Source organism: Acinonyx jubatus, chromosome A3, assembly GCF_027475565.1.
Source record: "Acinonyx jubatus isolate Ajub_Pintada_27869175 chromosome A3, VMU_Ajub_asm_v1.0, whole genome shotgun sequence".
Lineage (NCBI taxonomy): Eukaryota > Metazoa > Chordata > Mammalia > Carnivora > Felidae > Acinonyx > Acinonyx jubatus.
In genome coordinates, this window is record NC_069388.1 from 62,317,687 (window position 1) to 62,334,525 (window position 16,839).

At 44.7% G+C, this 16,839-nt stretch overlaps 1 protein-coding gene across 3 annotated transcripts in view; it reads right to left on the reverse strand.

Annotated features, from left to right (window-relative positions):
* The window catches only part of ABCG5 (ATP binding cassette subfamily G member 5), a 39,344-nt gene that overhangs the window by 8,448 nt on the left and 14,057 nt on the right, over window positions 1-16,839 (reverse strand). For 2 of the 3 annotated variants that reach the window (XM_053200536.1, XM_015074434.3), the window contains exons 3-11: window positions 15,998-16,134; window positions 15,818-15,916; window positions 10,517-10,649; window positions 9,216-9,355; window positions 8,327-8,456; window positions 7,652-7,865; window positions 7,364-7,569; window positions 6,442-6,580; window positions 677-862 (exon numbers count right to left, since the gene is read on the reverse strand). In XM_053200536.1, coding sequence (XP_053056511.1) covers window positions 677-862; window positions 6,442-6,580; window positions 7,364-7,569; window positions 7,652-7,865; window positions 8,327-8,456; window positions 9,216-9,355; window positions 10,517-10,649; window positions 15,818-15,916; window positions 15,998-16,105 — 1,355 coding nt within the window. In that variant the 5' untranslated portion in view covers window positions 16,106-16,134. The remainder of the gene's footprint in view (window positions 1-676; window positions 863-6,441; window positions 6,581-7,363; window positions 7,570-7,651; window positions 7,866-8,326; window positions 8,457-9,215; window positions 9,356-10,516; window positions 10,650-15,817; window positions 15,917-15,997; window positions 16,135-16,839) is intronic. The other variant, XM_053200537.1, reaches the window with a different exon arrangement.

The following is a 16,839-nucleotide window of genomic DNA, read 5'->3' on the forward strand; positions in this document are numbered from 1 at the left end:
GGTCCTGCTCACATTACCTGCCTGGGACTACTGGCGCCCTTCAAAAAATTTTCACCCTTTCTGCTACTGCTTTTTTAAAATGTATGTATGTGTGTATATATACTTCTTGCTTATAAAATGATGTTTATTATAGAAATTTACAAAATAAAGGAAAATATGAAGAAAAAATATTACCAGAGATAATTTCTGTTAACATTCAGCGTGTGTCATCTATTCCTAGTATTTTCTTGATTCTGTCCTTTATCACACAAGCTCTTATCTGACTGTTGTTACTTCTTAAAAGAAACTGGGAACTGAGAACCAGAATAGAGACACCACAGTGCCAGGGCAAAAATGGATTAAATGCATGCTATTTAGCTTGCAATACAGGCAGGGAGTTTTTCTGGAGGATGGATTGGTTTTCCTCCTCTTGTTATTACATGTGAATCAAATATGGATAACATGCCTCAACTGTCATTTCCTCATCCTCAGTGTGAAGACATTTTACTGAACAAATAGTAAACAGTTCAAGGTCTAAATAACAATGGTAAACAAGCACTATAAATACTCCAGACCACAAGGTGATACCTTTAGCCAGTATCACATAGCTCTCCTCTGGAATGCCTTATAACATCATTATCAAGTGACCATTAACAACAAATCATCCATGAAAATCCTTTGAATTGTTGTATCTTACCTTATTAATCCAGATCCTACAAATATCCCAGCAACAGAGAGCAGAGCCACCATGCTATTGACCACATTTGGGTTTTGGACCATACCAAGTAGCACAAGACTTAGAAATTCACCGATCAAGTGGGGAGCCAAGAGAGCAGCAGAGAAATACCCAAATCTGGCAACCTCAGGATATAAACCCAGAGTCCTAGAAAAACATAAAATCTTTAGTTTCCCCTCCAAGGGTTACCTAATAAAAATATCACACTTGCCTTCTACGAATAAGTTCATGGTGGTTAGTGGGTGGGAAGCGTTTGTAGGGTAAGCCAAACTCCCCTTTGAAAGGCCTTTTCGAAACACAGCCAACATCTGAGACCATTCGTTACCACACATTGTTTCTGTTGGCTCCAACTTAGTGTGCCACCTTTTCCAGCTCCTTCAGTTCTCACAGGAAAATATTAATACTTAGACAATGGTCGCAACTAGTGCAATAAATAGGGTTGTTGAACTCTCCAGGCTTCTCCATAATTAACCATGTTCTGCCTAGTTAGCACTGCTCCTACTCTAGCTAGCCTACTTTCCCAGGCTCACTCCATGGGCTTCTCTGCCCCTCCATCCCTGCACTTCATCCCCATCATGCAGGGTTGTTGCCCACGTGAAAACCCTTCGCTACCTCCATTGACTCTATTCCATTCTTGTCTTTTATTCTACCAGCCCCTTCCACTGATTTGATCTTCATTTTCATAAACACACTTCCCTATATCCATACCCCTTAACTCTTACATTCCTTCCACTACATACATTTCCCCTGGTGATAGCATGTCCTCAACAACCATTAGACATGGCTGCCCTTTCTTCTATTTGTAGAGTAAGGAAAAGGAGTTGGCATGTCTTATAAGCATGCCTGCTTACCACTCTTCAAGGCCTTCCATCCTTATACAAATCATGAGGTTTGCTTATACTGTTAATTCTCTTTCCCCGTGTAATCCTTTGTGGCTTTTACAACATTCTCTCAACTTTGAGGATTTTATAGCATCTGGACCAGGGTCAGTCTTTGCACTCCTGTCCACTATCATTATCCTCAAGGTCTTTAACCTTCTTGATGAACCACCAACATCAGTGCCTCCTAATTAGGTAACCTGATCAATTCCAGTGGTTCCATCCACCTAATCTTCATTATTCATCATGTCTTAAACTTCAATGTTACTCAAAACTGTTCTACTTCCAAAATTTCAGATTCTAAAAGTGCTCTCTCGGGGCACCTGGGTGGCTCAGTCGGTTAAGCGTCCGACTTCGGCTCAGGTCGTGATCTTGCGGTCCGTAAGTTCGAGCCCTGCATCGGGCTCTGTGCTGACAGCTCAGAGCCTGGAGTCTGTTTCAGATTCTGTGTCTCCCTCTCTCTGACCCTCCCCCGTTCATGCTCTGTCTCTCTCTGTCTCAAAAATAAATAAACGTTAAAAAATAAAAATGAAAATAAAAAAATAAAAGTGCTCTCTCTGATCATGGCATCCCTCCTGTCTCCTGTTTCCCCTAAGTCCTCACTGCCTCAGATCCTTACCTGCTTCTGCTATTCTTTGCCTTCCCAATCCCCACACCTGGGAGCCCTGTTATTTCACTTAGGTTCTCTCCCTGTAGGTGTGCTGAACAGGGCATAATCCTGTACTAATTAGATCCACTATGCCTCAGCCGGTCCCAAGACCCCTTACTTTTTCTCATTGCTTATTGGGTTCCAATAACACTTCCCTCATGGCTAATATATACCTGTATTTTAAATTATCTCCCCAATTTCAAACTCTCTCCAGTGCTCAGCAGATGGAATCCTCTCCCATTTTATGAATTTCTTGCTAACTTTATCTTCCCTATTTTTTATCTTCCATGTATTGTGCTCATTCTTTCTCTTTTCCCCCCTATCATTGCCAAGTTGATCCTATCTACTTGCTCCTTGATTTCATGTTACCTGATTCCACTATCCCTACCCTGCTCTACTCTGGAAACGTGATCTGTGACTTATCCTATTTTGCTATAGTTTCATCTATTCTCAATCTAATGGTTTTTCCAGATGGTGTTATTTACCATATCCTGAAATATCAATTCCCTGAGCCTGATAACCATGTGAGCAAATTGCCTTCCCTTCATCCTACCCTACACCACCAAGCTTCCCAAGCAGCATCTGCTTCTTCCATCTCTTGGAAGCAAGAGCTTCCAAGCAGCATCTTCTTCTTCTTACTTGTTCTCTTCTAAATCTGACTTGCACCTCCACCAACCTATTGAAGCTTGTTTTTGGAAGACTGCCAATGACATCCTAATCTGATGCTTCATCTCCTTGAACCCCTGCAATATGAATGAGTTTACTACACTTCCTTGAAATGCTCTCCTCCCTCGGTTTCTCTGATGCTGCCTGGTCCTGTTACTCCTTCTACCTCCCTGATCACCCTTCTGCTTCCCACTCTAAAGGTGCCTCCTAAGGTTTGCACTTGGGGCACCTGTGTGGCTCAGTCACTTAAGCGTCCGACTTCAGCTCAGGTCATGATCACACGGTTCATGGGTTGGAGCCCCATGTCGGGCTCTGTGCTGACAGCTCAGAGCCTGGAGTCTGCTTCTCAGATTCTGTGTCTCCCTCGCTCTCTGCCTCTCCCCCACTAATGCTCTGTCTCAAAAATAAACATTAAAATGTTTTCAAAAAAATAAATAAATAAGGTTTACACTCAAGCTCAAGACTGCCTTCTCCCCTTCCAATATTCTCTCCTATAAAATCCATTCCCAGGCTTTTACTCTTATTCCTCTTTTTCTTTCTGCTGTAGCCTGCCACCAAAACCTCAGCATGACGTGTCTCATCTGATGTCCTGTAGCATACCAGATGCAACATGTTCAAAACCAAGTCCGTGCTCTTTCCTGTCAAGATACTGTCACCATCCCATTCCCTCAATGGAGTTTTCCCTGGAAAACTCACTCAGGCATTCTCTATGACTTTCTTTACCACCAACAAATCCATGGTTTCTAAGCCCATTTGATTCTACTTTCCTAGTATTTCAAAGTGAATCCCCTTTTGTTGCCACTGCTCCTCTCTTCAGTAAGGCCTCTGCCTTTCCCATAGGCTGCTGCCAAGGCTCCAGGGTCTCTGCCCTAACTCCAGTCTGCTGCCAAAGCGGGCCAGCCTCACCCTCCAGAGTCCATCACAGATGGGTCACTCGCTGGTTCAGACTTCTCTCCTATGTCCCATCCCATTATCAAATCCACTTCAGCTCCTTAGCCTGGCATTCACCACCTCACCAGAGGGGCCAGTCAGATCTTTCACTACTCTTTATAATCCTTCATTCCCACAGCACAACTGCATCTTTTCTCTGGAAAGGTTTTATGTCGTTTTGCTCCTGAACTTATGCCCCTGCTCTTTCTTTTCCTGGAATGCCCTTGCTCCCTTTTCTATCCATTGGAATTCTGCTCATCTGTCCTCCAAGAGTTTTGTCCTCCAAGAGTTGTCCTCCAAGAGTTGCTCTCCCCGCTCAAACAAATCGGCTCTTGGTCTCCTTTGTAATTGGCTGGGATGGGGAAGATACCCCATCTGTACCTCAGTTTGCTCACCTACAAACAAGGATAGGTATAGTGCCACCCTTATAGAATGATTGAAAGGATTACATGAATTGGTACATTTAAAGCTCTTAGTGCTTGACATAAAGCAAGTGCTCAGTATGTGTTAGTTGTTGTTATTATTGTTATATTCCTCAACATAGTGACTGTGCTTCTTTATAACACTAATCTTAACACTTCGAGTAAAAGTCATCTGGAGATTTATGTCCACAATCCATCATATGAAATGCTTTAGGGCCAGATGTATTTTGGAATGTGGCAATTTACAGATTTTGGAAAGTCTGTACACTGCACAGACCATACTTGTCACAGCGGGATTAGGGACTCCACCTGTAACCAAGCTCATTAATATTTCTGCTAAACAGGAGTGTTTATGTAGGAAAAGTACAGAGAACATCGTGTGGGTTCACATCTGATTTTGCCACTGAGTTCATGTCAGCATGTTGCTAGAAGAGTTACAAATACATTCTGACTTTCAGAGATGTTTAACTTTCAGAATTGCAAGCCTGAGGGCAGCACCTCCTGTTCACTCCTCTTTGAGTCTTCTGTTGCACCTAGTATTGTGCTGGCTAAGCTGGTGCTTAGTAGGCATTCAACAAACATTGCTGTCATTTAATCAAAGTGTTTGCTATGTTGCTAACAGCATGCTACCACTGGAAATGATTCTTTCTATATCTGACTTTAATCAAAAATAGTCCTGACCTGTATGCTTACACTTCCCTGTTTTCTTAAATCTTACAGAACTTTCTCATGGGCAGTTTTTCAAAGACTGTATGGTCTTCAAGATCAGTGCTTCACAAATTTTAAAGTGCACATGAACCACCAGGAGGATCCTGTTAAATGCAGAATCCAATTCAGTAGCTGGGCCTGAGATTCTACATGTTAAACAAGTTCAAAAGCAAGGCTGACACTGGTCTGTGGGCTACACTGAGTAGCAAGAGTCTAAATTACCGAGGTCTTCAATTTTCAGCCAACCCTGATTTACTCAAAAATGATCAGGTTGTAAATGATCTGTTCCTAGATCATTCAGCCTGAACTAGAAAGGCTCATGGTTTATTTACATCATGGATTAGAGTCAACATGTTCCTGAGTGTCAGAGAATGAGGCTTCATCAGGTCCAGCAGGGAGGCCCCATGGTCCCTGCCATCGCCCTCAGCGGGGAGCCCAATCTGCTAACTCGGAGCAAGTGGCTTTGCCTCTGTCACTCTCCAGAGTGATACCAACTTCTAAGCACCTGCACCAAGACCTTCCCAGTCCTCATCTGGGAGCTCAAACTAACTAGGCCCTGGTTTATCTTTTACCTATGTATCACTTAATTCATAGTAATTATTGGTATTACATATCATGGGTCTGAATACTGGCTATGTTAGGAGCGCCTATAATTATTCAGGCAGTCATGAATCCCGTGGCCTGAAGACAACATCTCAAGACTGCCTGAAGTTCTCCTGGGATGACAAGCTGGGCACATTTACACTACTAGAGTCACAGAATACCAGGTAATGCCCCCATCTTTTCTTATGGGAAAGCCACAGGGATTAGGAAAGATACCTCTCCCTATGATGATAAATCATGCAAATAACTACACATTTTCAGATTTATATCTTTTAAAAGCTCTAAGAAACAAAAAAACCAAAAAGAAGCATTGTCTATAAGCCATCAATCAAAACCGAACAGCATCAGGGATGCTTCATGGCTCCTCAGTGCCTCTTCCCATAGTCATTCTTCCATTGCTCAAACCCCCTCACACCAGCCCAACTGTGATGTCACAGGTGGGTCAGTGGAAACGTCAGGCAGAGTTGCTGTTCCAGCTGACAGGTGCTCAGAAGCCTTGCTTAATGTTGAGCCATGCTTAACAGCTGCTTGTCACCTCTCCCCGCCACCCCCCCACCCCAGCATCCCAGCTACTTAAGATCGATCTTCTCTGGCCAGGCCCTGCAGGAGATGTGGGACATGCCTGTCCCTGGCACATGTAGTCCTGCTGATCTGCTCTCAGGTCCCATGCAGCCCCCAGCTGGGTTCTTTTATTTGTCCTGAAGGACAGGACATTGTACTAGACACTGATGGGCAAAGACAGACCCCCCCAGGGCCAAGAGCAAGGAGTTGTCCACCCTGGAGCTCCCCCTCCATTGGTCCCAGTGGCCATCTGGGACTCCCCAGGAGGCCTGGCCCAGGGGGACTAAACACCTTTGAACAACCCCTTACCAATAGCACACACTGCTGAACATCATGGTTGCAATGACACTGAAGGGGAGGACGTGCAGCACATAGGCCAGCAGCATCTGCCACTTCTGGTACAGGCCGTCTTGGCTCTCCTGGTCACTGACAGCTCGCAGCACAGGAACTGGGCATGGAAAGCAGGTTTCAGAACAGCTGGCCACCACACAGCTAAGGAAGGAGGGCTAGCCAAAACTAAACCTGAGGCTGTACAGTGGGAACCAGCCAGGGCTCCCTAGTCCTGGAAAGGGGAACCTGCCATCCACAGAACTATAAATACCTTCCACCACAGAAATCTACTCTACTTGAATTACAGTATGGTTGCAAAGGCTGTCCTAATTTATTTCCTTCTAAAATCAAAGGAAGGGTGTCACAAATTCAAGAACACAGGTGCAAAAGGGTCATGAATGATGTGAGGTACTTTGTCCTCTTTTTGTGCAGAGTTTTGGCACAGAACATCAGGCAACTAGGTATTCCTTCTGGATTCTCTGAGTTTTAAAATTAGGTGCTGGCTATCCTAAAACAGTCTCCAAAAAGAATTTAATGGTGCAAAGTTGGCAGGTATCTGGGTTCCCAGGGGCTGTACATCCTAATGGCCGAGAAAGGGATAACAGGGATGATCTTTTTTAAAAAAAACCCTTCCCAAACCCTGCCCCATCAGCAGCTCATAATTTCATGTTTCCCTGGATCCTTAGACCCTCAGAGAGATCTACTTGGTGAACTAATTCACACTAAGATATCAGTAACTTAGCAGTTACCATTCCCCAGGGAGAGAATCTGGAGAGGGCCAAGTTTAGCTCAGCAAAATACCCTTATAATCATGGAGTCTTGCAAGGTGCCAGCTGGAGAAGGGAGATATTCAGGAAGAGAGGAAGTGCCCCCCCCCCCAGCCCTAGGCACAGGCACGTACACAGATTCACAGCGTTGAGCATGCCTGTATATGGGGTGGCACCTACAAACTGGTATAGGAGACCCACGCGATCCTGGACAGCACCCTTCAGCACATCGTTCTGGACCCGCAGAAGATAGAAAACGACGAACAAACCCATGATCAGATTCTGAACAAGACGCATAATCACTGCCAGCTTATTTCTCAGCAAGTTTCTTGTCACTCTCCTGAAAACCAAACAGCCCTGTTTTAATTCCTTTTCTTTCACTGGTGGATGCCTAACCACCTAAAATGGGCTGAGGCTCTTACCTTAAGAGAACACCCAGTTTAGAGAGAGCTCCAGGAGAATCTTTGGTTTTAAACGGAACCGTTGACAATGTTTTCAGGTGTTTTGCTCTTTCAATATTCTCCAAGGTTTTGTGATAAATTGCTGATTCTTTGTAGGCAGATTCAATCATCTGGACTCTCTTGTAGGTTTCCATTTCCCGTTCTTTGCTTTGAGTATCCACTGATGTCAGGTCCACTAATTTTTTCCCAAAAGAAATGGCCCATAAGTTTTTAAATGCAAATATATGCACAATGGCTTATAATACATGTTTCATCATTGATTCAGGAGTACTAGCCCACCTATAAAATCAAAATGTTTTCTGTTCATGCCCACCTATAAAATCAGAATTCTTTTAAAGTTACCTGCAAGGCCTTGAGGATTCAACTGAGGCTGTCTGTGAGAATTCAGAAGCTCAGCTATTTTTCTCTGACAAAGTGGACATACACCCATTTAAGAGAGATCTCCCACCTCAGTCTGATAGGTCATCTATCAGATGGTAAGTTAAGGGACCCAGCCAAACTAATTCCTTAAAGAGTGAAAACACCGAAACAAAAACAAGAATAAAATCCACCAGTGCTGTTGATATCCAGGCAGAAACCTGAGATGGTTAAGTTTAATAAACATTCATGATGGGAAAGGTGAAAAAAAAAACTTACTATAAAAGTCAAAAGGGTTTGAATGTTCAGGACAAGGGTAATTGCAGCCATTGAAGAAATCAAGCATTTCCACCGGTGTCCCACAGAAAACCAGCTCTCCATAGCTCAGAATGGCGATTTTATCAAAGAGCTGATTGGAAAATAGATGGTATTAGTGTATAATCAGGTTACCATATTCTTCAGGAGAATAAATTTCCAAGCAGTGGGTCCTTGATTATCTTAGCCATGCATCAGTATTCTTACTGTGTCCACTGGAGACACACAGAGCATGTCCCTATTTTTTTCAGCTGGGGTTGCTCCTGTGCACAATGCTGCATCCGGCCTGGGCCCAGCATCACATCTGGGGTGGAGGAGAACTCCTGGAGCTGGCCAGTGGACCTGGGTCTGAGTCCTAGTCGTGCCACTGAGTGAGTGACCTTGGACAAGATGTTCATGTGTTTAATCTCAGATCCTTGTCTACAGGAGGCAAATAACAGCTCCTGGGAAAGTATCCTGGGAAGTATCCTGGGAAGATGAAGTGATATTTTTGGAAGGAAATCTATATGATTCAGTGGAAAGACACAGCCTTTGAAGCCAACTGGACCATGAATGCCACTTCCAGCTTTTTTACTGTGTGGTATTGACTCAATTTGGCATCATTTCTAAGACTCCCTCTTCTCTATTAAGTGACAGTACAGATGCCCACCTCATAGGACTGTTGTGTGGACTAAATGAGCTAGTGCACAGAAAGTATTTGGTACATGGTAGGTGCCCTTCCTATATCAGGAAGCCCATACTGGCTCCAATCGCTCTGGTTGACAAGTACTAATCTCTCCCTCATGATCCCCATCTCAACACACACATCTACCCACCCCTGATGAGTTAGGCAGGAACAAGAGACGTCCCTCACCTGAAAGAGCTCAGAGCGTGGCTGGTGGATGGTGATAATCACAATGCGGTTCCTGCGAGCCAGCTCTGCCAGGAGGACAACGATCTGATTTGCTGTCATGCAGTCCAGACCTGTGGTGGGCTCATCAAACAGCATGACCTCTACAGGCAAGGAAGGGTCAGGTTTCTGAGTCACTGATGAGCCTGGGCTTTGGGCTCTAAACTCAAAATTTTGAATAGTTCTTTATGGAGATGTCCCATCCCATCTTACTCCATCCAAATAGTATGCTGTGAGGAGTACCTGCATGTAAACCGGCTTTCAGTCCAAGCCCAAGAGAGAGAACCTGACCTAGTAAGACCCAACTCCCAGCTGCATAGCACATTTTGGCTTTAATCCTTGAGAGAACAGGGCAGAAACAAGATCAGCCTCTCACATGGTACTGTGGACTGTTGGGGCTCTGTCCAAAAGACCAATGACAAAGCACGAGGGCTGGTGAGCAGGCACCAAGTTGTTTTCAAAAGGTTGAGAGGAGGCTGGTTAAAAAGACATAACCTCACTTTATGTGGAACACTTTCCAATACTGACAGGGTTTCTGTGCTGCAAAAAACTCTGACCCATACAACAAAGTCCGAGGTGGGACAGGGGCTTAGATTCTTTAGAGAGTTTAAATGTGGTTCTTTCTACCTAGAAAGTGAGATGGGCTGTTAAGAACATCTCTCTTCCTTGTCTTCTAGTGATCAACCACCATCTGAAGAGCAGGCAGTCTTAGTCTGCCTCAGTGTAGTATCCAAATGTAGTATGTCCTCTTCTAGGGGCATGTAAGTGCTGAGGTTCCCCCAGTGGCAGGGAGAATGACCAAACTCAGCAGGAGAGGCAGGTGACTGGCTACCTCATCTTGATACTTCTCCCTCCAAAATATACACTTTTTTGTGTATCAAAGTCCTGCTTTAATTCCTGCCATTTTATTAGTACCTCTAGTCACACCAAAACTCACTGGTTTTCCACAGCACACTCAGTGGTGCTGCTCTAGTAAGAAGTTAGGATGGACAGGCCAGGCCCATGTGTTCATGGAAGACCTTCACTGCACATTAAAACACAAATGCAGTGTTTCCAAGTCTAAGAGCTGTTTTGTACTCAGATGGTGGAATGGCATCAGGAACTACATAGTATTTCCAAAGAAACTGGGTCCCTGGTTTGATGTCCGGGACGTCAGTTCCACACAAACCTCTCTGCAAATGGAGACTATGAAAAAAGGGACCAAAAACGTCTCCAGACCTATGGAAGATGGGCAGCAGCCGGTAGTAGTTCTGAGTCCCACTTACTGGGATCCTGGAGAAGCTGGGCTGCGATGGAGACCCGGCGCCTCTCGCCATTGGAAATTCCCCCAAGGTTGTAATTGCCAATCAGTCGATCTGCCACGTGGCTCAGACTCAGCTCTACCATGACTGCATCCACCTGTTTGAGACACAAAGTCCCAGAAGTCTGGTCTGCTGGGCTGCTGCCCTAATTCATGGCCTGCAGGTGGCATGGGAGAGGCAACACACTTCCCGGGAGTGCTCAGCCACTTTCACCACACTCTAGGGAGAACATGCCTATTACAGTAAAATTCAATTTGGTCTAAATCATAATACATGTGTCAGATTAGAACAAATAATAAAACTGTTTTTCAAAAGTCTCTAGAGCAACAAAACTGTTTACATTTGTTTCAGGGAAATTCACCAGGAAACACTGGAGACTTCATTGGACTCCTATTTTCACAGAAATCGTTTTTTTAATTTTTTAAATGTTATTTTTGAGAGAGCGAGAGAGAGAATGAGACTGACTGCGGGAGGGGGAGGGGGAGAGGCAGAGGGAGACACAGAATCCAAAGCAGGCTCCAAGCTCTGAGCTGAGAGCACAGAGCACAGAGCACAACACGGCGCTCGAACTCACGAACCACAAGATCACGACCTGAGCTGAAGCTGGATGCTTAACCAACTGAGCCACCCAGGCGCCCCTGTTGGACCCCTATTTTCAGATGTTGCATTGAGTCCAGCATAAAGATCCTCCAAAGGTACAGTTACAACATAGCTTTTTAAAATATGTTTGGGGGGCACCTGGATGGCTCAGTTGGGTAAGCATCTGACTTCGGCTCAGATCATGATCTCACAGCTCATGAGTTTGAGCTCCAGGTTGGGTTCTGTGCTGACAGCTCGGAGCCTGGAGCCTGCTTCCGATTCTGTGTCTCTCTCCCTCTCTGCCCCTCTCCCACTCGCACTCTCTCAAAAATAAACATTTAAAAAAATATGTCTGGTTTTTGAAATTTTATTATAATAAATGTTTTATATATCAAAAAAACCCTAATTTGGTTTGAACTAAACCTGACTACCCTTATATAACCCAAATAAGTCCTGGAGTCCCACCTGGACCACTTTCAGTGTGGTTTTGCATCAAATATAATCCAGTTATCAAAAGTAATTAAAAATAATGCCAATTCTTTACTTGAATATCTTTAAGGACTTTACAGAGGACCCAGTTTATTACCTACAGCCACACTTCATGTCCTGTTCCAGTTCTCTCTCCACTTCTCTTAGACTCTGCCACTCCCTGACACCCTCTCCTTACTCCTCCTCCTCAACTTCCCCAAAACTAGAAACATTCTTTAATGACTGTCTAATCAAGAAGGTTGGCCTTTTCCCTCCCATTCCTTCTTTCCTTCCTCAGCTTAACCCATCTCCAGAGACTCAAAAACCTCTACTTCTGGCCCTGCCTTGCTGATTACCCATATCTACATAGGGCCCTGGGGAAAGCAGCTAGAAACAGACTGAAAATACCTACATATATGGTAATGAGTTGCATTCCCATACACATCCAAAGAGACTGTGTTACTTTTACCATGAAAAAAGAAACAAAACACTACATTAAAAAAATAACAACAGGGGTTCCTGGGTAGGTCAGTCGTGAGTCTGACTTCAGCTCAGGTCATGATCTCACCACTCGTGAATTCGAGCCCTGCATTGGGCTCTGTGCTGACAGCTCACAGCCTGAAGCCTGCTTCAGATTCTATGTCTCCCTCTCTCTGCCCCTCCCCTGCTTGCATTCTGTGTCTCTCTCAAAAAGAAACATTAAAAAAAATATATAATAACAAAGTAGGGGTGCCTGGGTGACTTAGTCAGTTAAGCACCCGACTGTTGATTTCGACTCAGGTCATTATCTCACAGTCATGAGATCAAGCCCTGCATCGGACTCAGTGTGGAATGCAGAGCTTTCTTAGAATTCTTTCTCTCCTTCCCTCTGCCCTCCCCGACTCGTGCTTGCTCTCTCTCTCAAAATAAGTAAAAACTTAAAAAAAAATAACAACAAAGTAGATTGGAGTAAAAGAGGAGATGATTTGTGGAACAAAGTTCCAGAAGAGCCAGGAGTGGGATCAAAAGCATAGATGTAGATTTGACCACAAGAAGGAATACATCTGTACTACATCCAAAGGAAAACGAGGTTAATAATGCATAAATAAACCAGTATGATTTATTTTGGAAAAAAGGGTCTCCTCTTGCCATCAGAGTAGAAGGATCCTGGAATTGAGTTTTGCTTGATATGGCCAGGTTGATGTGCTCACCTGCCAGGGCAGATTCCCGAGCATCCCTGTCATTTACTCTGCAACAACCAGAATAAAGGAGTAAACTCGCTCTCCTGGCTTGGAAGGGATAGAGAGAGGAGGCATTTATTTAACCTGTTTCAGATGTCTCATACTCTATCCCAAAGCCTCTCTGTTTGGCGAACACTACTGGGAATGGAATTCACAATGTCTTAGAAGGAACCCTTGGGATCACTGGGATCAACAACCTCTATGCTATGTATTCTCAAATAAATGGACTCATTCCTCACATTAATACCAGGAGAGATGCATTATTATTTATTCATTATGGAGGAGGAAACAGATGCTCAGAGAGGTACATAACTTGCCCAAGGTCACACCACTAGCAAGTGACAGACTGAGACTGAGAGAACTGTCTGGGTTCTCAAGTGGCCCATGAAGCACAAGGTTTAGCCCACAATCCAGCAGACAGAGACTGCCCATGTCAACCACAGCTTTATGTTCAGGTTCCTTAGAGGAGAGATCTGCTGTGCTCTGCCCTCTATTACCACCATTTCCTTCTTACTACTTTGTCCAGATTTTATGTTCTGTGGACTAGATTTGCTCAGAAAGTACTTTCTCAGGCAAAGGAACTTTCACAGGACTTTTAGGGGCTGCCAGTGCCAAGAGAACAGTTACTGGGGGCAGGGGGGGACAATTTTGCCATCAATTGATTGCAAGGCATCCATAAATTTTCTGAATATTTATGCATATATGTGCACTTTCTGGGGAAGAGATCCATGGCTTTCTTAGATTCATTCTCTCATCGGGATATGTGACATAAGTGGATCACTAACTCAGAAGAATCTGTTTATGATTTCATTTCTCCCACTCAGATACCAATAGGATCTTCTCCTGCCCTTTTTAGAAACAGAAATACTAAAGCAAGCAGAGTCCATAGATGGACTCATCTGTTACTCACTGTCAGGGCTAAGTCACGTGAATATGTCTGTGCCTCAGTGTGGGCTGAACTCGACCTCCATCTTCTCTCATCACAATGCGGCTCAAGAGATCCCAGAAGCTCAGGAAGGCATGATAGAACTAGACAGCCTAGGGTCACATCCCAGCTCTGCCATTCCCAACTATCTGATCTTAATCTTGTGTGTTAGGAGATAATGCCTCCCTCACAGGGTTGATGCCAAAATGAAATGCAATACTATGTGTGAACAAAGCCTGACTTAATGCCAGCCAGCTATGAGAGTTCAGAGTACAGACACACCTTGTTTCACTGTTCTTCACTTTACTGGGCTTCACAGATACTGTATTTTCTACAAAGTAATGATTTGTGGCAACCTTGTATCAAACAAGTCTACTGGCACCATTTTTTCCAACAGCATTTGCTTATTTCGTGTGTCAATAAAGTATTTTTACTTTTTTAAAGTTTATTTTATTTTGAAAAGGGGGGGGCAGGGAGAACGAGCATGTGCAAGCATGGGAAGGGCAGAGAGAGAGGGAGACAGAATCCCAAGCAGGCTCTGCGCTGCCAGATGCGGGGCTTGAACTGACTAACCGTGAGATCACAACCTGAGCCAAAATCAAGAGTCGGATTCTTAACTGACCAAACCACATCGGTGCCCCTAAAACATTCTTAAATTAAGATGTGCATTGTTTATTTTAAACATAATGCTACTGTACACCTAACAGACTACAGTATAGTATAAACATAACTTTTACATGCACTGGGAAACCAAAAACTTCACCTGACTCCATGGATTTTGGTATTTGCCTTACTGCAGTGGTCTGGAACCAAACCTACAGTATCTCCAAGGAATGCCTGTATAACCTAGTAGAGTAGCAAGAACCTCACCATGCGTTCTGAGTACTCTAAGGTAACCTCCAGGAACAGAGCTAAGTATCACTCTGTGAGGCTGATGGTCCTCTTCGAGGGCCAGGCTCCTCGCTAAGACTCCTCTGGAGTAAAAGCTTATCCTCCAGCACTGTCTAGGACTCTCAAACAGAAGAATGCTCTTTACTCACCCGGGTATTTTATCAAACAAATCTGCTGGCACTTGGGACACAGCTTAGACCTAATTCCACTCTCTAAGCCCTGTCTGAAAGTCCAATGCCAGGGACAAATTGAGCAAGTTCCTGGGGCAGACTCAGCAGTGCTTGATAAGGATGGGGCACCCTCAGCTGAGATGGAGGATTTCCTTGGAGCCCCAATGGCATTAAAGGAGGCTAACCTTGGAGTCTGGACAGCAGATAGAATTTGTGTGCCCAGGAGGAACTTCACTGTGGCTTTGCTGAAGCCTCTGAAACAGATGTTGCTGGCCTCCTCTGGTGACCCTCCTCTGAGGGCCTATTTCCCAGGGAACTTCACCTGCTTTGTAGGTGGCACACCTACCCACACACCCTTAGTCCCTGTGGGCTTACCTCTGACTACTTCCAAATTAGATACACTTAAAGAAACAGACTGAAACCCAGAAAGAGTTGACAAGTCAATAGTCCCTTCATTAACTTAATCCAGTTTGGATAAGGCACATTCAAAATGCCTCAAAGAAAGTTGAGAAAAGTCTCCACAGGGCTGCAGAGCAAAGTACTGTGAGGAAAATAACTATTCAAACACTGAGCTCCTAGAACGATGCCATTCCATAGAAATATAATATAAGCCACGTATAGAATTCAAATGTTTTAGTAGTCACATTTTAAAAAGAAACAAGTAAAATTAATTTTAATATAATTTATTTAACCCAATACAGCCAAAATACTACCATTTCAACCTGTAACCAGTATTTCAAAAACTAATAAGATAGTTCATATTTTTTTTCAGACTAATTTCCAAAAACCCCTGGGCGTTTCCCACTCATAGCACATCTCAAGTGGGCCTGGCCATGTGTTGAGTGCTCAAAGCCACAGGTGACCAGTGGGTGCCAAATTGGGCAGCGCAAGTCCCCACTAAAGAGGTAAAGAGTGAAGGGGAGGAATGGATAAGTGGAGGGAAGGGGGGTGCAGAACCATGGTGGGGTGATACCCTAGGGGGCAGGGCTGCAGAAGGCCAGATGCTACCCACCTTCTTCTGGAGGAAACCTGGGGAGCAGCGATGGACAGCCAGCAGTGCTGCATAGCGCAGAGTCTCCCTCACCGTCAGGTTGCTCAGCAGCGTGTCACTCTGCAAAAGAGGGAGGCATCAGCATGGCAGTGGCCGAGGCCAGGCTGCAGCAGCTGGGGCGGGGACTGGGGATGCGCCCACCTGCTGGACATAGGAGAAGCAGTCCTGGAACTGGTCCCTGTGCAGCAGCCGGCCATTCATGAACACCTCCCCAAGGAAGGTCCCCGTGCGCCGCAGCCTCCCAGACATGGCATCTAGCAGCGTGGTTTTCCCGGAGCCTGGGAGACAAAAAGACAAGGCCCAAGAAGACTCCCTCCATGAGGTATTGCCAGGCCATCCCCAGACCCTCTGTGGGCCCCTGGTCTAGCACTAATTTGCTCTCTCTTTAGCCTCTTGAGTCAAACGCTCATGCCACCAATGAGTCTTTCAGGCTTGTCCAAAAAAGTCACAGAGAGACGAGGCATTTCTTTCATCCCAGTCAGGACTGGAGGGGCTTTGTCTGCCTATTTGCTTCTAAAGCTATTTTGAGTTGAAAAAGAAAAAAAATAGGATCAGAATAAAAAGAAAACCGAGGCTCTTGGAAAACGTTTGGATCTAGGACATCTGAATTTCTTTCTGCACCCGCCTCCCCCAACCAGGGATCAGTTAGTGGTTCCTGAAAATAGGGAACACTGCCTAGAACCTTGCTAATCAAGTGTGGTCGGAATACCAACACCACCACCTGAGCACCTGGCACAAATGCAAACTCTCAGCCCCAGCCCAGGCCTACTGAATCAGATTCTGATTTCATAGTGTGTGTGTGTAAAATACATACTTTTTAAAAGTTTATTTATTTTTGAGAGAGAGAGAGAGAGAGAGAGAGAGAGAGAGAGAGAGAGAGAGAGGGAGGGAGAGAGAGAGGGAGAGGGAGAGAACAAGCAGAGGAGGGGCAGAAAGAGAGGGGAACAAAGGATCTGAAGCCGGCTCTGTGCTGACAGCAGAGA